This window comes from Chironomus tepperi, unplaced genomic scaffold (assembly GCF_022539635.2).
Source record: "Chironomus tepperi strain 1889 unplaced genomic scaffold, CSIRO-AGI_Ctep_v1 contig_128, whole genome shotgun sequence".
NCBI lineage: Eukaryota > Metazoa > Arthropoda > Insecta > Diptera > Chironomidae > Chironomus > Chironomus tepperi.
The window spans coordinates 1,228,651-1,252,631 of NW_027226250.1; the positions used below are offsets into that span (position 1 = coordinate 1,228,651).

Below are 23,981 nucleotides of genomic sequence, written 5' to 3' on the forward strand. Positions count from 1 at the left end.
GCTATTCTATTGTTGCTGTTTCTATTGTTTAAACTTATCTGTGCATATACATAATGCTACCCTATATGTGCAGTTTAAAGAATTTTTGTTTTAATTTTCAAAAGATTGAATTAGAGAGAAAAAAATTTTGAAATAAAATTCCATAAATACTGATTTTGAGAAGTAAGAAAGCTTAATGCTAGAGTTCGAAAATGCTGAACAAATGTAAAAAATTTCAGAAGGGGTCATAACAGGGGCATAACCAAGGAGGAGGTCTTTAGCCAAAAATCTGAAACAAGTTCAGTGATATTCTGGCCTCAGACCAGATACAAGTTGGTCTGTGGCTGGATTTTTGGTCATTTTGTGAAAATTTGCTGTGTCGTGTGCCTAAGGATAGCTTTAAATCTTTTATAAAGAACATTCGGAAGTTATGTAACGCTTAAATAAAGTAAAACTAACTAATCCAGAATTTAGAACACAAGAAGATTGATTTAAAGCTACTGTGCCTTACAAAACATTTCTATTGCATATCCAGACAAATTGTAAATTTTGCAAAACTAATTGCTTTTAAAAACTAAGCTAAAAAGAGAGATTTTTTGCATTCAAATTTTTTTCGCTTCCTCCATCATCCCATGCATGAATGCATAAAATTATTTTACAGCAAAATATTTTTATTAAATACTCTTTTTTCCTTTTCTACGATCTGCATGAATGAATGAATGGATTAAAAAAATAATGCAAAAAAAGGAGGAAAAAAAAAGTTTGTTTTGTGAATTTTAAAAGTCACTGACTTAGATCAAATGAATGTAATCCATTACATAATAAATATTTATAGTGGAATGAAATGAAGGATTTTTTTTAATATTTTATACTGCATATTTAGAGATTATGCAAATAATTTTAGTTCAAATATTTTCCATAAAGATATGATTTAAATCATTTATTAAAGCTATTAAGGTAGTTCCATTGCAAAATTTTCATCAAAAATTCAATTCAGACTTCCTAAGCATAACATAGAAAATTAAAGAATTGACAAATTTATGTAAAAGTTTTGTAAATATGCTATGAGTTTCCATAAATTCTTCAATCTGTCCCACCAGACTTCCACAACTTACTCATGGGGAATTTATGATTTTCCTCCAATTTTTCTATTTTTTTTTTCATCCTTTTATGCACAATTCATCTCATTCTCTCAACAAGTCCCCATTGAGTCATACTAAAAAAAACTTATAAATAGAGTGGGACGAATGGAGACAACCAAAATATTTTTAAAGCTTTCAATAAGCTGCTACAACTGCAGACATATATTGGAATATTCCGTCCTAAAAAATAAATAAAATTCCAAAATTGTTTCTAGCAAAAAAAGTGGAAGTGTATAATTTCACATAGACAAGATGAGTTGTAAAATATCAAATGCAAGTTAGAAGTTTGAAAAAGTGGTTGGTAAGCGCTTTTTAAAGAGTCTCAAACTTGAGATTCTGTCACGAGACATTGTGACCTCTGATTCTGGCTATCAATACAGTTCTCAGAATAAATCGTTTGAGACAGGCTGAATATTTACTTAGACGCCCACATGATGCTTCAGTATATATAGTAAGGGTATCGGACTTTGTTGGAGGCATGAGATCTCGAGAAGAATCAAAAAATTAATAATTGGACGTGTAGAAAATGACGATATGGTCCTTACTGTTTGGAACCTGGTTTCAAATTATAGACGCGACTTCCATGCGGCAATATACCCTCGTTAACAATTAAATTTAATTATCACTCAAATTTTGCTCGTAATCCAATTTGTTCCAAAAATTCCCCAATCTCTCTCAATAATCAGCTGAAAATAATCAATTGACAAAGCTGTGTAAGAGAAAAGTTTACAGCAAATCGAATTTTTAAGGAATTGAGTGCATCAGCAAATCAAGTGATTGAAAATTAAATCTCTCGACTAAACGTTGAACATCCATCACGTCAGATTGTGACATGAAATATTTATTTATTTTTCCCATGGATTATTTTTGGAAGCTCAAAAGCTCCCACACTCTCTGTTCCATTACAATATTTATTTTTTTAAATGTGTTGAGTATAAATTTTTTTTTTCTATTTGAAGCTTTTTGGATTAATTCATTCAATTTTAATGTGTTTTTATACAGCCTCAAATCAAATTTTCACACTCTCTGTGTCTGATACACTCATGAACACACCATCATTCTCTACATCCCCTCCTTCCAATTTATATATGCAACTTATGTGTAGGTGAAATGCTTTGAAAGCAATTTATTTAGATTGTTCGTTATTTTCTGTGGGGAACTTTTTAATTGTTGGAAATAAATTTTTATTCTCAAATTAAAGCTCATGTTTGAGTTGAAAGTTTTGAGCGTCATACGTGTGGCTGAACTTTTCATATTCTATCGTGAATCTACCCTCTCAAAATATTTGTAAATTTAATTGAAATGTAGCTGTTGTTTCTGTTTAAACTTTCAACTTTTGATACAGCGCGAGAGTTTTTGCTTTTTCCGGTGCGGTGTCTGCAAAATTCATTACAAACTGTCTCGAACTCGTCAAGCAAACTTTACTTTGTAAATAATTATTTTATCCTCATCTAAATGATACCAAGTCCCAACTGAATCACAAAAGAACTAGATTCATAATGTTATTATTACATTTCTGCAGCAACAAGAACATAAAAAAAATGATAACAAATGGTCATAAAATTTTATTTTCAAATAATCAGCATCAAAATGAGGGAGAAGAACTGAATGAATGTGTGAATCTTTTTGTATTATATTCTCATTTTTTCTATTCCATTCATCTGCTCATTCATTCATTCATTTTTGTGGTAAAGGACCGCAAATATTGGAAAAAGATCTGAAATTGATGAGAGTTTTAGAGGAGGAGAAACAAAAATGTACAAATAAATGGGGCAAGTTGGATTAACGTAGTTGAAGATGAAATAAAGGAGCGAAGTTTAAGGGATTAAACAATTATTGAAATATAATTAGAAAATCATGCAGTAAGAGTGAATAAACCAATGCGACATCGCGATCCTAAAGGTTGTTGGGCGTATTCAGATGGGGGTTGGAGGTTAGAATGTCAACCTCCTTTAAACTATAGTTTATTATATGTTGATGTAATTGGCAGTTCAACGCACAGAATAATCCATAAAATAATCAATCTAATATTTTGTATACATGCTTGTTATAAAAATCAATTTAATTAGCTTTTTTATGAATAATATATTAGTGCAGTGGTGTGCAACCTTTTATTTTACTCGGCACACGCTTTCCAGTCAACTGTAGCTCCGCCGTTCATTCAAGTAAAAAAAAATTAGAGACCGACTAGTGGTTTGCATCACACAGGTTGTCCACCACCATATTAGTGCATCCCTTTATTAAAATAGGTCAAATGATAGCAATTATATCTATTAATCTAATAAATTCTCGATAGAAGTGACAAAATGAAAATCAAATCACTTCCAAGTTAACCAAAAATGCGTTAAAATCACATTAAGTGGAAGATATATCACAAAAAAGAGAAGGGAAAATCGTATATAAATAATATGAAAAATATACTGATAACCAAAGAAAAATGGTTGGGTATGAATGAGTATATTTCTATATAGAAAAAGGAGAGCATGAAAGAAAGTCATAAAAAAGTATAAACATTCAATTTCGATTTTCATCGTCGTCTCATTTTGTACTAATATTGACGATGGAGGTCTTTTTTATGGCACTTTTAATACTGTTTTTAGTTGCTGCCATTACTTATGCTACGAATGTATATATATTTATATTTCATGTATCAGAAAAGGTTCATTAACTGACGTCATTTTGTCGCTCTCCACCATGTGACGCATTCACCAATTTTCATGAATTCAGCATCACATTGTGAAATGGGTATGAGATGAATAAGAGAATATAATTTCATATCCGTCGCACTCTTTCCTTTTCATGTCTGTGCCTATACATTATGATTTATGTGTTGTGTATTTAAATACCAATAAAAAATCTATTACTTTACTTTTTATTCTGTCGTAGATGGAAAATTTATTATTTTTGATTATTAACATTTTTTTTTTGTACTTACGAAAAATTTGTAAGCAGCTTGACATGAAAATTGTTAAGCAATAAATTTGATTATGAATTCTTTTACTTTTATTAATTTTTGAAGACGAGAAAATGCTTCACGAATGATGTGGTTATTGATTATGAAGCTTTATTGAGATTTGTTGCTTGTTGTTGGGTCCAGCCCTATGACCTTGAGACACGGCGATTAATATCACATTGTGCCACAACCCAGATCCATGTATACCTAGCAATAGAGATACATTATGTGCCAAAGATCTCAAAACTGTATCCAGCATACGAATCGAGATCCATAACTAGAACCGCAAAATGAAAAAGAGAACTCTTGGCAAGCAAGGTCAATGCTCTACTGTTTAGGCTTACTCAACTTACTTGTACTCAAAAATCAAATCATTTTGAATCACATTTTAACTACTAATACGTGAGAATGCCATCATCAGCACAATGCATTCAAATGAGAATTTATATACATTAACTTCATCTTACTTTTCAATTTAATTGAAAATTCAAACAATGATTTATGAACGAAATAGTTGAGTTGAAGTACATTTACTCTTATTCTATTAAATTTTTTACCAATTCCTTCTTATTTGTTCCCCTCCTTCATGTGTATGTATGCATCATAACATAAGCCATTTACAAGACACTTTGGATTAAGATTAATGTCCTTATTCCATCTAAAGGCGTCCTCTTCTCCACCCAGCTCTTAATATCATTGTGGCAAGAATAACAGCCATCATCATCAACATTATATATATATTGAATGCATTTGAGTCTTAGGTAAAATATTATTATAAACTCCTTTTTGAATTCAAAATGTGAGCCAATGGAATATTTATGTACATACAGTTGTGAACATTTATGTGTCTAGTTATACTTTCACCGCATTCTGAATGAGGGGAGTTTATACATATGCATATGTATTATAATCAATAATTCATTGTTGGACGAATGTGATATGTAATGACAGTAAGTTTTGCACACGGAGAGAATGTAAAGGAGCTGCAGAAAAGGGAAGTTTTAATCTTGACTATTCATACTTCATAAGATTTATAAATTTATAATTTATTATGCTGAATTGAAGGAATTGGAGCTATGAGATACCTTAAAGCTCTTCCATTCAAATGTAAAATTTGCTATTGAGAATGCAAACGTTTGCGGTTATGGAAGATATTCGAGAAATCGCAGCAACTGCTTTTTTGGAATAGTGATTCTTAAAATCTTGTATATTAGGTCTGAAATAGACTGGATACCTAATACGAGCATGTTGAAAATTGATGGCAAAACCAAGGGGTTATGATTCTGTATCGGACTCGGTCTTGGTCTCGAGAATTTGTCTAGACTGAGATTTCGGGCATTCCCTAGGTAAAACCGCTCAACTGCAGTTAAGAAGACAATGTTGCTGAGTTTATGAGCTATCGAAGTTATTGACTTTTAGTTCCTTAATTGTTTTAGAACTCAGAATAAATAAATCTCAAGCATTCACGATACTTTTGAATCGCTAACCACAATTCAATTGCCACATTTGGAAATTGTTGCTCATGTCTATAAAATGCAGATATGCAATCATCAATAATCGAAAATGGTATCAATTTGTGGCTTTTGCTTCCCTTCAGATATTTCTTATTTCCTCACAGCATCATTTGAACTCTTTTTTATCCTCGTATAATATATAAGAAGTGAAACTTTCTTGCAATCGCAAGTAAATAGCAACAGCACTACAATTTTGTATAGTTTAATTTTCTATTCAAATGAATAAGAACGGTGATATGCAGAGGATAAAAGAGGGAGGAAAATTCTTAGACGACAGCAACGAAGATGATGATGTTGAAGTGGAAAAAGATAAAATGTTAGAGAAGCGAAAGTTACTCAATAATGCATTCCTCTTTAACACAACGTAGAGCAGAGATAGACTATATAATAAATATTTGATTTTCCTAAGACTTTGATTATATATAGAAATTTTGTGGAAGCGAAAAACGGAAAAGTTTCTTCATCTTTTGCAATTTTATTTCCTTTATTTCCTTACAACTAAAACACAGTGCTATTCAATCTGACATTAATCATCTTGTCCTCGAGATGTGGATGGAGGTAAGAAAGATTGAAAGGAAGCTGAAAAGCTAGCTGGTCACTATGGGGCAAAATTAAAAAAAAAGGGACATTCACTTTGATTTTTGGACTTTTTGGAATCAGGACTTGAGGGTATTTTTTTCTTATAGTACACATAGCAATAGACTTGCATGCCAAATTTCAGCTCAATTGGTGCTGTTTGGTCGGTTCTGGAGGTGTTTGAAGTTGAAAAATGGTAAAAAGATTTTTTTCATGTCTTGTTTGACTTGAAAAGTTTCTTATTTAATTAAAAGATATTGAAAAACGGTTTTCGGTTCCTAATTATACTATATAAGAGCTTTAATTTGCAATGGTACAAAGTTTATATATACTGGGTTTTAGTGGCAGGACTTGAGAAAATGTATGAAAATATCAGGAAAAAAAGATTCAAGCGTCCGGAAAATATGCTAGTTCTCAAAAGTTTCTCATATAGACCTATTTTTTCGTAAAGTACTTACTTTCTACTTTCCAAAACTGAAAAAATATCCAAAATCGGTTGGTACGAACAAAAGTTATTGCATTTTTAGTTTTGGACGAATTTTTTCTCAAAACTAATATTTCTGAGATGAATTTGGAAGTTATCATTTGGAAAAAGTTTTTTAATGTTTTTTAATGTATTTAGTCATTTTAAGAAGACTTGTGAAGAAATTTTTTGAAAAAGTTCAAAATTCTCCGAGTTAGAGGTACATAAGCTATTTGACGACTTGACACTTTTTTGGCCACTCAAATGACTATAACTTTTTTTAGAACCAATATTTTTGCATTCTGTTTTCTGTTATTGCTAGTTACTACTATTACCTTTATTAATATGTATAAAACATGTATAGAACTTAATCATAGTGGCTACTGGAGTGCCTTAAATGTGGCCTACCTAAGCCTGTTTTTAACAAAATAGTCAAAAACCACTTTTTTTCGACCCAAACTTTTTAAAATTGATATATTTTGCACAAAATAAATGTAAATATTTAATATCAATCAAAAAAAGTCAATAAAAAACTACTATATCTGAGAATTGAGAGACTACCTGAGTCTTACCTATGAAGGCCCCTAAAGTTGCAGAAAGTTTACAAAATGAGATTTTTTGAGTTTTGAGATTCAAAACTATCATAATTTGACCTAAAAAACACAAAAACATTATATTATTTAATTTCTAAGTGGTAGTTTTAGAAATGACTTTTTTGAAAATTTCTTTGTAAAGGGTCAGTCACAAACAGGGTCCGTTTTCACGACCAAGACTACTTCCAACTATTAAGTATTATATATCGTTGGAAAGGTATTATAACAAGCTACACTAAACAAGAAACAGAACTGAAAAATATTTAGTCATTTAAAAGTTATAGCAGTTTGAGTGATGAGAAAAAGGGTCAAGTCGTCAAATAGCTTATGTACCTCTAACTCGGAGAATTTTGAACTTTTTCAAAAAATTTCTTCACAAGTCTTCTTAAAATGACTAAATACATTAAAAAACATTAAAAAACTTTTTCCAAATGATAACTTCCAAATTCATCTCAGAAATATTAGTTTTGAGAAAAAAATTCGTCCAAAACTAAAAATGCAATAACATTTGTTCGTACCAACCGATTTTGGATATTTTTTCAGTTTTGGAAAGTAGAAAGTAAGTACTTTACGAAAAAATAGGTCTATATGAGAAACTTTTGAGAACTAGCATATTTTCCGGACGCTTGAAGCTTTTTTTCCTGATATTTTCATACATTTTCTCAAGTCCTGCCACTAAAACCCAGTATATATAAACTTTGTACCATTGCAAATTAAAGCTCTTATATAGTATAATTAGGAACCGAAAACCGTTTTTCAATATCTTTTAATTAAATAAGAAACTTTTCAAGTCAAACAAGACATGAAAAAAATCCGCTTTTTACCATTTTTCAACTTCAAACACCTCCAGAACCGACCAAACAGCACCAATTGAGCTGAAATTTGGCATGCAAGTCTATTGCTATGTGTACTATAAGAAAAAAATACCCTCAAGTCCTGATTCCAAAAAGTCCAAAAATCAAAGTGAATGTCCCTTTTTTTTTAATTTTGCCCCATAGTGCTGGTGCAAAATAGAAGAGATATCTTTTACGTTTCCATCATAAAGTTGTATTTTTTATTGTTTTTAGACGAATGAGAGGAAGTTATGGCTCATCTCTGTTTTTTTCCTTCGAGGTTATATTAATTTTTATAGGATCTGTTGTGTAGGTGGGGATTATAAGGTTTTGTGCGTTAAGTTATGAGCTAGATACTTTAAGTTGTTTGAAATACTTTAAGGATACATATGTGGATTAAAGATAAGTTCAGATGCTAGTGTATTTACAACTTGAACATTCAATTGACACGTTTTAATTTTCGACATTAAGGATGATTGACTTCTTATTCTGTAACACCTCATGACTTAAGGTATATACATATCGTGCAATCTACCTAGTCATGATTTTGTAGATCTGAATCATACATCGTTTTTGAGCCGATAATTAGGGGCTTATTAATAAGGAAAATTTGGAGATGAACCCCTGCATCCTTACAGCATTTTTGGAAAATTTGCTAAGGATTTCGTGAAAGAAATGTGACTTCTTCTCCTCTTAAATTTTTACGATCCATACATGCCCACCTGAAAAAATTCTGGCTATGCTCCTGCAGATCATATAAGAGGCTATCAAGTTAACCTCTTTGCCACTGCTGCCAATGCGTCATTATTTCGTCATCATCTATAGTTAAACATCATTACTTCATCATCATTCCATCCAATTTAAATCCATCATTTTTAAAAATAATCCCTCAAATTGCACTTTCACATCAATTAACTTCCATTATCTTTCTTGCATCCATTATACTTTTACTTAATTTAACCATCTTCTTATCATGCTATTTACTCGTTTTTCGAGTTCTTAATTTCGAACTTTTTTTCTTGCATCAACATTTTTTCCAAGTAAATCTGTTCCATTCATTATGTTCATCTCACTGGGCCAGAAATAAACTAAGAGTATTTGTAGTGTGATCTTTGTAGCAACCAAAAATATCTTTAAGGTATAATAAAACAACCATTCTATATGATAACATTAAAGTATGTATATAGCATAGCATGGATAGCAAAATAACGAAAGATAAAGCAAAATCATTTTCTTGTTATGTGAAGTGATGTTTTCATCATTTCAATAACGCTTACATTCATTCTTTTCAGCTCTTTTTCTCGTCATACACATTTTGTGTTCATTGAATGTACGCTCCTGCAATGTTGCAATTTTGATGTCATTTGATTCTTGTTCCTTTTTTTTCTCATCTCACAACATTATTTTTTTCATTCTGTAGCTTACTATTTATATTTGAAAAAAACTAGGGTGCAAAATAGTAAACTATGATGGTGGGTTTATTTATCCATGCGGAAAACCCTTATAGTAAAAAATAGTAGATGAAACATCATTTTTATGTCAAATGAATGATATGGATGTAAGAAGGTTATAAAAGGGAATTGAAAAGATGAGAAAAAATAGGAAAAAGCAGAAATAAGACATAGACACGTATATAGCTCACTGGTAATAAAAGGAAACAAGTTTGTAAGTTAAATTGAGGATGGCATGCAAAGACGACATGAAGATTCTGCATCAAATTTACTTAAGATATGTTTCAATCTAAGTTATTCATAAATGATCAGCATTTAAAGTTCTAGATCAGAGATGCATAACCTTAAATTTTTTTGCATTCTAACTTGGTGGAAAGCTTCGACAAAAACGCATACGGCACACTTTTAATGGCATATTCACACTAGTGTACCGCAGAACACAGGTTGACCACCACTGATCTAGACAAAATGCTGGACAAAGCTTTTATTTTCAGTTTACAAAAATACCCACAAAAAAAAAATCTTTTTGTATTGTGACAAACCTAAAAAGAGCGATGAAAATAAATAAATGGATATATAGATAGATGGGTCGGAGATGTTTTTCTTACTATTGATGATGTTTAAGAAGTGGAAAATAATGGCTCGTTAAAAAACCATTTTTGGTTTGACAATGTGATGTAAAAGATAAAATGTCAGTCAGTGGAAATGAAATAAAGTTGAAAAGTAACTTTTTTACTGTTTCTCAGAGAAGATTTTTATCGATTTTAGTGGTAATTGAATCTTTTTGACCTTTCCAAGTTGTTAAATATGTAAGATTTCATCACTATGGAAGGAATTGCATTAGTGATCAATGGTTTAAGCAGACCAAGGGGGTTTATTATATGGGCGGATACATGACAATCATTTTGAGTACTGATCTATGAAAAATAAATCAAGCAATATCGACAAGATAAACTTTTATGTGAAAAATATATGATTTTGTCCAAACTGGAGTGTCTGCTTGATGGCGACTCTCTCAATCAACGTGTTTTGGCTATGGTGAGCTTTTAGTGAAGAAAACTACGTTAGAACTAGACATGGACTAGACATTAACTTTCAATCAACTTTTTAAAACGTATTATTGTCATTTCAGGTATAATATGAATTGGCTAAGAAAGCAATAATAGTAAGACGTTCAAATTGATATGTAGCTACTCCTTAGCACTGATTAAAGCAATTAATTTAATCGAATACTGTTAAACTCGTTTTTTGCAATTACTACAGCATTAAAGCTTTCAAATTAGCAAACCAGAAACCCATAAAACTTTGTCTCATCATCATCATCATCATCATCACGATTTCAAACGATGTCAAGACAAAAAGATGTGATGTCTTTGAATTCCCTTAATAACGATGAATAGTAATTTTCTGTAGATTATTGTGTGATTTTCATACATTCGTTACATATAGAATGAAAAAAGGATTTCAGAATCCCCCATATGCTTACTGCTTTTAAGTTCTTTCCAACATTCCTTTTCTCATTTTTCAAATGGATCCTTCCTTCTCTCTTCATCTCCATAATCATTGAATGAATATTCATTCATTATTGTTATTATGAGATGAAAAATACGGTGGATTGGGCTGAAAAGTATGGCAATAATTGTTTTGATATGGCTATATTTAGACACTAGTTAGTAGTATATTGGAAAAATATTTTTCCCGCCATAAGTCCAAAGTCCACCAGATATGACTTAAAACATTTTTTGTGTTTTCGTATTACTCTTTACTAGCTCATCCAAAATTTTTCAAACTTTTTTTATTTGATAGATATAAGTAAGTGCTTTTAATTAATAGCACACATGATACTTTTGACCCACTGTGGGATCAAAAAATTGAAAAAAGTACGAAAAAATGTGATTTTTTGCACTTTTTCTCTTACTGTGACCGCATGGTGTAATAATAATTTTTTTAAGTTATATTATATTATAGATCTTATTTATATCTATAATAATTGCCTACATTGTGTATCAAAATATTGACGTCTATATGGTCAAAATCGACTTAAAAGAAAAACTCATAGGTACGAACCCTTTAGAACCATATATATCCCACGGTGTAACCCAGCTGTTCTATTTTATTTTTGATAATGTTAGAACTCTGTATAGACTACTAGATAAAAAAATAAAATCAAAAAAATACCACCAACAAAATTGTCAAAAATCGACCTCGAATACCTTGAAATTCAAACTTTTATAACTTTTGCCACCATTAATGAAATTTGATTTTTCATATAATATTTATATATTTAATATCTTAATATTCATAGTAAAAAAAATTGTTACACAGTGGAATTTTGTTGAATTTTGACAATTTTTGTTTTTTCATGTTTTTCAATCTATTTCATGACAGTTAGGTGGACTGATACTAGATTTTATAAAAAAATTTGTTTATTCATGCATAGCAGATCCAATTACCTTTTCAACGATACCAAATATGTAGCATTAAAGTAAGATCTCTCTTAAATATAGTGAAAAGTTTGAAAAAATATCAAAAATTTGAGGGTTTCGAAAATCTACACTTGACATATTTGCTCATAACTTTTGTAAATTTGAATTTTATGACATAAATTTGGTATTTTTAGAAAGGTTAAAGTATTTTTAAGACGATAAAAAAATATTTTGGGATCAAGAGTTACTCAGTGCGCAGATTGGCTAAGTCCAAAATGTCAAAGTTTGACTACCTCTACCAGGAGCAATGTGCATCCGATTTTTATTTTTTCGTATAATTTACATGTTTCTATACTGGAACTAAAAGTATTTAACCGTAAAAGTACTTTGTTCTTCATTTAAAGGTGCAAATAAAAAACCGCATTTTCCAAAAAGGCTCACATTTTCGAGATTTTCCTATTTCTTGATTTGAACTTTTAAGAATGAAAAAACATTTATATGGCTTTTAAGTGTTAGTTCCAGTATAGAAACATGGAAATTATACGAAAAAATAAAAATCGGATGCACATTGCTCCTGGTAGAGGTAGTCAAACTTTGACATTTTGGACTAAGCCAATCTGCGCACTGAGTAACTCTTGATCCCAAAATATTTTTTTATCGTCTTAAAAATACTTTAACCTTTCTAAAAATACCAAATTTATGTCATAAAATTCAAATTTACAAAAGTTATAAGCAAATATGTCAAGTGTAGATTTTTGAAACCCTCAAATTTTTGCTATTTTTTCAAACTTTTCACTATATTTAAGAGAGATTTTACTTTAAGGCTACATATTTGGTATCGTTGAAAAGGTAATTGGATCTGCTATGCATAAATAAACAAATTTTTTTATAAAATTTAGTATCAGTCCACCTAACCCTCATGAAATAGATTGAAAAACATGAAAAAACAAAAATTGTCAAAATTCAACAAAATTCCACTGTGTAACAATTTTTTTTATTACGATTATTAAGATATTAAATATATAAATATTATATGAAAATTTCATCAAATTTCATTAATGGTGGCAAAAGTTATAAAAGTTTGAATTTCAAGGTACCCCCCTAGACCCCCTTGAGGTCGATTTTTGACAATTTTGTTGGTGGTATTTTTTTGATTTTATTTTTTTATCTAGTAGCCTATACAGAGTTCTAACATTATCAAAAATAAAATAGAACAGCTGGGTTACACCGTGGGATATATATGGTTCTAAAGGGTTCGTACCTATGAGTTTTTCACTTTTAAGTCGATTTTGACCATATAGACGTCAATATTTTGATACACAATGTAGGCAATTATTATAGATATAAATAAGATCTAAAATATAATATAACTTAAAAAAATTATTATTACACCATGCGGTCACAGTAAGAGAAAAAGTGCAAAAAATCACATTTTTTCGTAATTTTTTCAATTTTTTGATCCCACAGTGGGTCAAAAGTATATCATGTGTGTTATTAATTAAAAGCACTTACTTATATCTATCAAATAAAAAAAGTTTGAAAAATTTTGGATGAGCTAGTAAAGAGTTATAACATCTTGAATATGTCGAAAACACAAAAAATGTTTTAAGTCATATCTGGTGGACTTTGGACTTATGGCGGGAAAAAATATTTTTCCAATATACTACTAACTAGTGTCTATAATATAGCCATATCAAAACAATTATTGCCATACTTTTCACTTTTTTGCCCAATGTGTAGCCTAACAAAGTCCCATTCATCATGATATGTACATATAAGATGTGAAAAAATATGTTAAGAGTAATTATTGTTTTATGGCATACATATAGTGTGTTTCACATTAGTTAGGCTTTACAATTGTTGTTACTGAATATTCAGAATGGTAATTTTGAAATGTTCTCATTTCCTTTTTTCCCCATTTCAAAATGAATAACTAAAAGTTCTCTTCTTTTTCATCTACATCTATCGCCATCATGTATTGTAGTAACAATGACTTTGTGGTAAAAATGTAAATACTTTGGTATACTTTTATGGTGTTCGTTGGTAGTGTTGATGATGATGTTTGATATAAGTTGCTTTGAGAGGTTTTTCATCTGTTTAATGAAAGCTTTTATTTATAGAAACTAATCAAAATGGTTTTGAAAATTGATCAAAATTCGCTCGTTCTTGGAAGTTCCTCTTATTCTTGAGATTCAACAAGGCTTTCAAATCTGTCCTAATTTAGGCTCTTAAAGGGTCATTTCAAGTGGAATTTGTCAATACTAATTTCATCGAAATCACTACCAACTTACTTCACTGAACGTACAGATCAACTGTGCTCCATGATTTCTCTTTTTTAGCGTCTGATTTCCTTCTTTCCAAGGTTTTTTAACTGTTCTTGCGCTTCTCAACCGTTTACAAATCCAGACTATTAGACCATAATAATGAGAGTTTAATTAGATCTTCTGTTAACGTGTTCTGTCCATCAAAGCCTTTTGAGCTTATTCATTAAGAGAAATCTTAATTGTTCTTATTTTATTCAAACTTTCATTTTTTTGTACCAACTTTCAATAAAAATGTTGAAAAGTTCAACAGACTATCTTTCAATTTAATCTTTAATCTTCATGATTATGTCCGCGATAAAATGTTGATAAGCATACATCTACATGCACATATTCTAAAAATAACTAAAGCAGTACATTGGTATAAAAATAAATTATTCTTGTCAACCTTCAGCTATTCGTATTTTATTGCTTAAAGTGAAAAGACCTAAACTTAAAGATGTTTGTGAAAAAGTTTAATAAAATAATTTTAAAAGACTTGAGTATTTACTGCAATAGTCGGCAGTTTAATAAAATTTTTAGCAGAGTTATCTCATCGCCAAATGTTAAAACACATGATCCACAAGATTATATTGTCAAATCACCGCTAAGATCATTAGTGTATCCGAATTGTTCAGTTGATCAGTACGTTTGGGCTGACTACAAAAAATGGAGCAACAAAGTTGCAATGGTAAGTTGACTTTAAATATCAAGAACTTTAAAATTAATTCTTCGTGACTCTTAGGTTGACGGAATATCAAACAGATCTATAACCTACAGTGAATTACGTGACCAATGTCGTGCTTTAGCAGTTCGTCTTCAAACAACTTTTAATCTAAATCCAAATGATACAATCGCACTATGTATTCCTAATTCAATAGAATTTCCAGTCGTAGCATTAGGCGGATGTGAAGCAGGGATGATTTTAACAACGATAAATCCATTATATACGTCAGGTATGGTTTAATAATAATATAAGTTAATTACTTATCAGATAATAAATTAATTATCTTCGTTGATTCTTTTGTTGATTAGATAAAAATTGGGTTTTCCGTCACGACACACGATTTTAATTACTTTTTATCATGTCAACATATTCTTATTGACATTATCTGTATTTAATATTATTGTTTGAATTTCTGTATTTTCTAGACGAGATTTCCCGCCAATTAATTGATAGTGGTGCTAAAATACTATTCGGCGCAGCAAGTATGAGTAATATTTTGAAAGAAGCCGTCCAGAAAGTGAATAGACCGATAAAGATTATTTACATTACAAGTACACAAAGTGAAGCGATTCCAGCAGACGGAATTAGATTTGATGAGCTGATTAAGACCGATGGTAAGCAGTAATCCAACGATTTATTGATTTTCAAGGAGAATTTAAAGAAAATTAAATTTAAATACCTTAAATCTCAATATTGGCATATGTAGGTTGTGCTGATAAGATTGGGGAAAATTAATGTGACAAGGTTGGGTTTTCCTATTGCGTCGAAAGTTTATCAAGACATTAATAATCCCACGCTTATTATTTTAAATAATATTCTTATCTTATTCTAGGTTTGGATTTAACATCATTAAAAGAAGTTGACCGTGATAACAATTCCGTATCATTTTTACCATATTCAAGGTAAGCTTGTTGTAATTGGAATAAACTTGTTGTTATTTTTTATATGATAATCTGTTTCAGTGGAACTACCGGTCTAAACAAAGGAGTTAAGCTTTCTCACAAAAATATTATAGCAAATGCATTTGCATTAAGGACCCAGGAAGTAGACGTGACACAAGATGCAATTGGAGATCATCAAGATATTCTGCCTTGCGTTCTTCCATTTTTCCACATTTATGGATTAGTTGTGACATTATTTTCAAAATTAGCTCAAGGAAGTAAACTCATTACTCTACCACGATTTGCTCCGGATACGTTTTTGAATGCTTTGGAGAAATATCAACCGAATGCGCTCTATTTAGTTCCTCCAATAAGTAATTTTGCAATTTAATACAGATGATTATACAGTAATTTAATTTCAATTTTCAGTTATTTTCTTCAATAACTTCGGTAAAATTCGTCCTGAACATACAAAGTCTGTGCAATACGTGTTTTCAGGTGCTGCAAGTTTGGGAACGGGAGACATGGAGACATTCTTAAAGATTGTACCACAAACGCATTTTATTCAAGCTTATGGATTGACTGAATCTAGTCCTGTAACACATTGTATGCCAAGAACTTCTAAAAATTATGGAAGTGTTGGACATCCAATTCATGATACAGAATCGAAAATTGTGGATATTGAAGATCCAGAATTTCGTGGAATTGGACCAAATAAAACTGGAGAACTTCTCGTTCGGGGTCCACAAGTTATGGTTGGATATCACAATAATGAAACTGCAACAAAAGAAACTCTCACAGCTGATGGATGGCTTAGAACAGGTGACATTGGATACCATGATGAAAATGGAGACTTTTATATCACTGACAGATTAAAGGAACTGATTAAAGTAAAAGGTTTCCAAGTTGCACCAGCTGAACTTGAAGCACTTCTCAGAATGCATCCAGAAATTTCTGACGCCGCTGTAATTGGAGTTCCAAATCCAGCAACTGGTGAGCTTCCTCGAGCTTATGTTGTTGCCAAAAAAGATTCTAAATTGAGTGAGAAAGAAGTTCAAGACTATGTAGCACAAAAAGTGAGCGAATTCAAAAGACTGGCTGGTGGTGTTGAATTTATTGACTCTGTGCCTAGAAATGCGACTGGAAAAATTTTAAGAAAAGAGTTAAAAAATCGTATTTAAATTAATTAATAAAAAGTTTGTTTTATTCCATAATAATCAACTGACTGTTAAATTATCATCATTATTCCATAAACTTTTAACAAGCTGATTAAGCTTTTAATGATTATACAAAACCCAAGAGAGCAATTCAATGATAAGACACTGATAACCACACATTTACATTCACACGAGAGAGTAATATTTTGTAAACTATGTTTTCTGACTCCACTCAGTAGAGTTTTTGGATTCAAGGCATAAAGATGTTTACTAAAAAGTTAAGAACGTTGCTTTTAAGAGATTTTAATTTTTATTGCAAAAGTAGACAATTTACTAAGGTTTTCAATCGAGCGATTTGTACTTCTAATATTAAGTTCAATAGCAAGCAAGACTTTATAGTCAAATCACCGCTAAAATCTTTGGCATATCCAGATTGTTCTATTGATCAGTATGTTTGGGCTGATATTAATAAATGGAGTAATAAAATTGCAATTGTGAGTATGAAGCTTAATAATTTACAGTATCAATCACAATTCGCGATCTTATGGACTTTGAATTTACCTTTTTGATTATACAGACATTCAGTCATGAGAAATAAACTTGTTTTAAAATATTACTCTCGATTATTTTTGGAGTTTATTGAGAAATATTTATTAAAGGTTGATGACAGCTTTCAAAACATAAAGTGACGATTCATTCTTTATCTTCATTTAGGTTGACGGTATCACCGATAGATCCATTACGTATAGTGAGCTTCGTGACCAATGTCGTGCGTTAGCAATCCGACTCCAAACATCTCTCAATTTACTACCAAATGACACTATTGCGATATGCATCCCAAATTCTATAGAATTTCCAATCGTTGCTTTAGGAGGTTGTGAAGCGGGGATGATTGTAACAACTATTAATCCAGTATACACGTCAGGTATGGTCTGACAATAAATTTTCTTCTTAAACCAATTATTTTAAGATATAAATACCTGCTTTAATTGATAAGATAAGACCTGATGTTTGGCAATTTTTCACTTCTCACGCTTTTAATCTTTTATTATGTCAACAAAGCTGATTACTCTTACTTTTATATGACAATATTATTGTGTATTCCTCACTTCTCTTATTCAGATGAGATTTCACGTCAATTGATTGATAGCGGTGCAAAGGTTCTTTTTGGTGAAGCAAGCATGAGTGATATTCTGAAAGAAGCTGTTCAAAAGTCAAAAAAGCCAATAAAAATTGTTTACTCTACAAATTCACCGAGTGAGTCGATTCCAGCTGATGGAATTCGATTTGATGACTTAATTGGAACTAATGGTAAATTGAAATGGAATTAGGTTGATTAATTTGCAATTTACTGATTTATATTTCTAATTTCCAAGGTGTGGATTTAATGTCATTAAAAGAAGTGAAACCTGACTGCAATTCTGTCACATTTTTGCCTTACTCTAGGTAAATTTTCTATTTTGTTCGTAATATTTTTTACCTAACTTTGTTATTACTTTTTCATTCACAGTGGAACTACAGGTTAGAAATTAATTTTATTGCCAATATTAATAAAATTTTCGTTGAAGTGTTTTCTACTAACACTTGTGAAGTATAACATTTCATACAAATTTCAACCCCGAGTGGACATGCATCTAGTTAAAAACTTGCCATTTACTTGCATATCAATGGCTAGTTACTTTCCACTAAACTAGCCTATGTAACTAACCGTATCTGAGACTAATGACATTTTTGGAACGTTCCATTTAACTAGACATATGTACAGTACTTATGTATAGTTAATGTCTAGTTAATGTCTTTGACAAAATAAGTGGCTAGTTGAATGGTGTCTAATAGTAGACATTAACTAGCTGTGTCCACTCGGGAACAGTTTTTTAGCGAATTGACCACTGATTACTATCATTTTCCATTCCACAGGTCTCAACAAAGGAGTCATGTTGTCTCACAAAAATATCATTTCAAATGCGATAGCCATGAGAAATGATGAAGTAGGTGTGACTCATGATTCCATTGGCGATCATCAAGATGTTGTTCCTTGTGTGCTTCCATTCTTCCATATTTATGGACTTGTTGTGACACTTTTATCGAAATTAGCTCAAGGTTGCAAAATTATCACTCTTCCTAAGTTCCATCCTGATACGTTTTTGAATGCAATGGAGAAATATCAAGGAAATGTGCTTCATTTAGTTCCTCCAATAAGTAATAGTGTGTTTTAAATTAAAAGAATAATAAGTTATAATATAAAATTGTTAGTTATTTTTTTCAACAGTTACGATAAAATTCGTCAGGAACACACAAAATCAGTTCAATATGTTTTATGTGGAGCAGCACCTCTAGGTCCAGGAGATATGGAAAAATTCCAAAAGATTGCACCACAAACAAAATATATTCAAGCCTATGGATTGACAGAAGCAAGTCCCGTGACTCATGCAATGTCAAAAACATCAACGAATTATGCAAGCGTTGGAAATCCAATTAACGACACAGATGCTAAAATTGTTGAGGTAGGAGATCCAGAATTTCGTGGAATTGGACCCAATAAAACTGGAGAAGTTCTTGTAAGAGGTCCTCAAATCATGCATGGATATTTAAATAACGAAAAGGCAACGAAAGAAACTTTAACACCTGATGGTTGGCTAAGGACTGGAGATATTGGACATCATGATGAGAACGGAGAATTTTACATCACAGACAGATTAAAAGAACTAATCAAAGTTAAAGGCTTTCAAGTAGCACCAGCCGAATTAGAAGAAATTCTCAGAATGCATCCAGAAATTACTGACGCAGCTGTAATTGGAATTCCAAATCCAGCAACAGGTGAATTGCCACGAGCATTTGTTGTGGCTAAGAAAAATTCTTCAGTAAATGAGAAAAATGTTCAAGATTTTGTGGCACAAAAAGTGAGCGAATTTAAAAGGCTAGCTGGCGGTGTTGAGTTTGTCGATTCTATTCCCAAAAATGCGACTGGAAAAATCTTAAGACGAGAATTAAGACAGCGATATGTTTAAATAAATATTTCAATTTTTTTTATACCTAATTTGGAATGGTTTTTAACTTTATTGATTTGCAGGTTTAATCCAGGATAACAGTTCAGAAATACAGAAAATCTAATACAATTGAATAATTCTGTAACTTGACCAGTTGTGGACAACCATTTGCTATCGTGGCACACCTTGGTGGTAAGTCCAGACTAAAACCATACATGGAATACAGTTCATGTCGCCACACTAGTGTGCCGCGGTACACAAGTTGCTCACCAATGAATTAGACATATCTCTCTGTTTTGCCGGGTAAATAAAACTAACCAGACCCAAAAACTCTCCTGAAACTTTTCGTCTGTTCTCTCTGTGTAAACCAAGACTAGCACCAAATGATAACAACACAACAAAACAGAAAATAAATTTTTTTCAAAAAATTCTCTCACTTAAGTCACTTGTGTTTTTGAATTCGTGTCGTGAAGATGATTAAAAAATTCAATAAACTTATTTTTAAAGATTTTAGTTTTTATTGTAAAAATAGAAAGTTTAATAGAATATTTAGTCGTGCTATATCGACATCAAATGTTTCACACAGTGCACAGCCAGATTATATTGTAAAATCACCGCTTGCACCTCTGAATTATCCGAAAGTCTCAATCGATCAGTACATATGGACTGATTATGAGAAATGGATTAACAAAGTTGCTATTGTGAGTTGGCATTAAATTGACACTTGGTTGATTATTTTGTGGATTTTAAAGTTGCTTGTGGCATAAATTATCATTAAATTTAAAACTAAAAGAAATTAAACTATAAAATTTTTAAAAATTGATAAGAATATTAAGTAACATAGTGAACAAAAGTGCTTTTCATCGTCAATGTGTGGCCTAACTGTTATCACTTTAAGATAGGTTTATCTGACAATTCCCACATAAAGTTAATTTTTTTAAAAAAATATAAATAGAAGTTTATCAGTAAATAATGTTCTTGATTCTAGCACTTTAAAATTGCTAATTGGCTTATCTTTTTGTTAAAAAATTCTTCTTACCTGATTCCGGTTTTGAGAACTTTTTTGGGAGGAATTTTTTGTGAATGAGAATTGAAGTAAACAAACTGTGAGAATTATCAAACCAAATATCGACAATGTATGCAAATTTGTTCATATGATTCTCTCTATTTTTGAGTGGTTTGAGAGAGAGAAAAATGCTTTGTTGTTTATGAATATTTATCAATATTTACTATACTATCGGAAATAATAATAATGGTATACCAAGGGTCAGACATTCTAGAAATTTGTCAACTATTCAAATTAGAAAATGAAACAAATTTGAATTAATTTTAATAATCATTTTCATATGAATTATGAATTCTTGGTATTTAGACTGAATTAGGTATCATGATTGGAACTCGAGTCCACTTCTTAAGATGTATGGTCGCATGCTCCTCCCAGTGCTCTATCAGAGTTGCTTAACTACAAAGTATCACATACAATTTATGCATATTGTGAATCTCTCTTCCTCCTGCAAAGTAGTATTCAAAGGCCATGACAGGAATCTCATTCCAAAACTTAATAAATTCACAAAAGACAAGCTTCAGAATTTTCCGTAGTCCAAGGCTTCTGTAATTAAATTTCATGCGAATATTTAATGATATTAAGTAAACTTACTTTGACCTCCATATCTCATTTTACTTAAGGTTGATGGCATAACTGACAGATCAATAACATACGGTGAATTACGAGACAAGTGTCGTGCTTTGGCTATTCGACTACGAACATCCTTCAATTTAAAGCAAAATGATACAATCGCTTTGTGTCTGCCTAATTCGATCGAATTTCCTATCGTTGCACTTGGCGGCTCTGAAGCTGAACTTACCGTTACAACAATCAATCCAATTTACACGTCAGGTATGATAAATAGTTTGAATTAAATGAGTATCATCCGATCGACTCAAATGAAGAGAGTTCAATGACGCAGCCTTCTTTATTTGTGTCGCTCGGGTCAACATAATGCATCTAATACTGTTTATAGTACTAATTCCTATTATTTTCTTTTCGATAAGATACAAGTTTATTGACATTGACTTTTGATAATTTTGTTTTCCTTTTCAATGTCAACAGTTCTTATCAATTATTAAGTATGTCTTCTTTATTTAATTTTTAGAGGAAATTTCGCGCCAACTGATCAGCAGTAATGCAAAAATACTTTTTGGAGATGTGAGCATGAGTAATATCTTTAAAAATGCCATTCATATGGCTAAGAAGGACGTTAAGATAGTTTATATTACAAGTTCGCCAGCTGAATCAATTCCTGCTGATGGAATAAGATTTAGTGAACTTATTGAAACTAGAGGTAAGATAGATTTATTGGCCTTGACCAGACATCCTCATTGACTTTTTATTTGAACTGATGATTAACCACTGTACTTATTTTAGGATTGGACTTAATGTCATTGCCTGAAACTGAAAGAGATATTAATGCAGTGTCATTTCTTCCGTATTCCAGGTTTGTATATATTTAATCCAATAGTTCTGCCTCCTAATTCTATATTTTCATGCCTTTATAGTGGAACAACAGGTCTTAATAAAGGAGTTATGCTTTCCCACTGGAATATCGTCACAAACTCATTAGCATTAAGAAGTGATGAACTTCAACTAGCTGCAGACACAACTCCTGATAATCAAGACGTCATTCCATGTGTCCTTCCATTTTTCCATGCTTATGGATTAGTTGTTACTCTTTTAGCAAAACTAGCTCAAGGCTGCAAGCTGGTGACTGTTCCAAGATTTCATCCAGAAACGTTTTTGGATGCTATGGAAAAATATCCAGGAACTGCACTTCATTTGGCACCTCCAATGAGTAACTATTGTTGATAACTTTTGATTATTTGACTTATTAAGGCTGACTTTTCTAAATTTTTCAGTCATTTTCTTCAATAATTATGAAAAGATTCGACCAAAGCACACAAGGTCTATTCGCTATGTTGTATCCGGAGCAGCACCGTTAGGAAGTTCAGACATTGAAAAATTCCTTAAAATATCTCCACAAACACAATACATCCAAGCATATGGTTTGACTGAGGCTAGTCCTGTTACTCATATGTTGGCTAAAAGTTCCACTAATTATGCTAGTATTGGAGATCCAATTCATGATACAGAATGCAAAGTTGTTGATATTAATGATCCCGAATTTCGAGGATTAGGTCCAAATAAAACTGGAGAAGTACTTATTCGTGGACCTCAAATAATGCTTGGCTATCATAACAATGAAGCAGCAACTAAAGAAACAGTTACATCTGATGGATGGCTCAGAACTGGAGATATTGGATACCATGATGAGAATGGAAATTTTTACATCACCGATCGACTAAAGGAATTGATTAAAGTGAAAGGATTCCAAGTTGCTCCTGCTGAACTTGAGGAGTTGCTCAGAATGCATCCAGAAATTGCAGACGCAGCTGTTATTGGAATTCCAAATCCAGCAACTGGCGAACTTCCACGAGCATTTGTTGTACCCAAAAAAGGATCAAAATTGAGTGAAAAGAGTGTTCAAGAATATGTAGCACAAAAGGTTAGTGACTACAAAAAATTAGCCGGTGGTGTAGAATTTGTGGATGCGATTCCAAAAAATACAACTGGTAAAATTTTAAGGAGAGAATTAAAAAGCCGATATGTATAAACAAATAAATATTATATGGATATGAATTTCTTTGGGAATAAATGTAACTGGATTTATCTTTTAAAATTTGTGAAGTTTTATTTATAGGAAATTTATCTAATTTTTTATAGGAAGTTTCTTAAACTTTTGGACATAATTATTTCAAATTATTCTTTTTCATAACAAACTGTTTCAATAATCATTCACAATAGACTTCTTCAATATAATTTGTAAATGCGACTTGTTCAAAAATATTTTTTGAGCTGCTTTAGAGATGAAATTGTATGAAACACTTGAATCTTAATTTTAACAATATTCAACCTATACCTCATATGTACAATTTTATTGAACA

The 23,981-nt window shown here is 31.2% G+C and overlaps 3 protein-coding genes across 3 annotated transcripts; all 3 read left to right on the top strand.

Moving 5' to 3' along the window:
- The first annotated feature begins 14,630 nt into the window (after nucleotides 1–14,630).
- On the top strand, nucleotides 14,631–17,055 carry LOC139087593 (uncharacterized). The gene is made up of 6 exons (XM_070636444.1): nucleotides 14,631–14,921; nucleotides 14,976–15,186; nucleotides 15,383–15,571; nucleotides 15,790–15,859; nucleotides 15,920–16,212; nucleotides 16,268–17,055. Exons 1-6 carry the CDS (start codon nucleotides 14,691–14,693, stop codon nucleotides 17,017–17,019), a joined length of 1,746 nt encoding a protein of 581 aa, XP_070492545.1. The 5' UTR covers nucleotides 14,631–14,690; the 3' UTR covers nucleotides 17,020–17,055.
- A 161-nt stretch (nucleotides 17,056–17,216) lies between these two features.
- Nucleotides 17,217–20,032, top strand: LOC139087591 (uncharacterized). Its single transcript, XM_070636442.1, has 7 exons — nucleotides 17,217–17,489; nucleotides 17,710–17,920; nucleotides 18,118–18,306; nucleotides 18,372–18,441; nucleotides 18,506–18,516; nucleotides 18,913–19,194; nucleotides 19,249–20,032. The coding sequence occupies exons 1-7, from the start codon at nucleotides 17,259–17,261 to the stop codon at nucleotides 20,001–20,003; spliced, it is 1,749 nt and encodes a 582-aa protein (XP_070492543.1). The 5' UTR covers nucleotides 17,217–17,258; the 3' UTR covers nucleotides 20,004–20,032.
- Nucleotides 20,033–20,427: 395 nt separating this feature from the next.
- On the top strand, nucleotides 20,428–23,716 carry LOC139087592 (uncharacterized). The gene is made up of 6 exons (XM_070636443.1): nucleotides 20,428–20,683; nucleotides 21,669–21,879; nucleotides 22,136–22,324; nucleotides 22,408–22,477; nucleotides 22,539–22,831; nucleotides 22,896–23,716. Exons 1-6 carry the CDS (start codon nucleotides 20,456–20,458, stop codon nucleotides 23,648–23,650), a joined length of 1,746 nt encoding a protein of 581 aa, XP_070492544.1. The 5' UTR covers nucleotides 20,428–20,455; the 3' UTR covers nucleotides 23,651–23,716.
- Nucleotides 23,717–23,981: the final 265 nt, after the last annotated feature.

What these genes read in the sequence shown, in the direction of transcription:
- LOC139087593 (XM_070636444.1), top strand. Translation starts at nt 14,691, where the DNA reads ATGTTTGTGAAAAAGTTTAATAAAATAATTTTAAAAGACTTGAGTATT. An exon ending in TGAGCTGATTAAGACCGATG is followed by an intron (nt 15,572 to 15,789) that starts GTAAGCAGTAAT and finishes ATCTTATTCTAG; the next exon opens with GTTTGGATTTAACATCATTA. An exon ending in TCATTTTTACCATATTCAAG is followed by an intron (nt 15,860 to 15,919) that starts GTAAGCTTGTTG and finishes AATCTGTTTCAG; the next exon opens with TGGAACTACCGGTCTAAACA.
- LOC139087591 (XM_070636442.1), top strand. Translation starts at nt 17,259, where the DNA reads ATGTTTACTAAAAAGTTAAGAACGTTGCTTTTAAGAGATTTTAATTTT. An exon ending in TGACTTAATTGGAACTAATG is followed by an intron (nt 18,307 to 18,371) that starts GTAAATTGAAAT and finishes CTAATTTCCAAG; the next exon opens with GTGTGGATTTAATGTCATTA. An exon ending in TCATTTAGTTCCTCCAATAA is followed by an intron (nt 19,195 to 19,248) that starts GTAATAGTGTGT and finishes TAAAATTGTTAG; the next exon opens with TTATTTTTTTCAACAGTTAC.
- LOC139087592 (XM_070636443.1), top strand. Translation starts at nt 20,456, where the DNA reads ATGATTAAAAAATTCAATAAACTTATTTTTAAAGATTTTAGTTTTTAT. An exon ending in CAATCCAATTTACACGTCAG is followed by an intron (nt 21,880 to 22,135) that starts GTATGATAAATA and finishes TTTAATTTTTAG; the next exon opens with AGGAAATTTCGCGCCAACTG. An exon ending in TCATTTGGCACCTCCAATGA is followed by an intron (nt 22,832 to 22,895) that starts GTAACTATTGTT and finishes TAAATTTTTCAG; the next exon opens with TCATTTTCTTCAATAATTAT.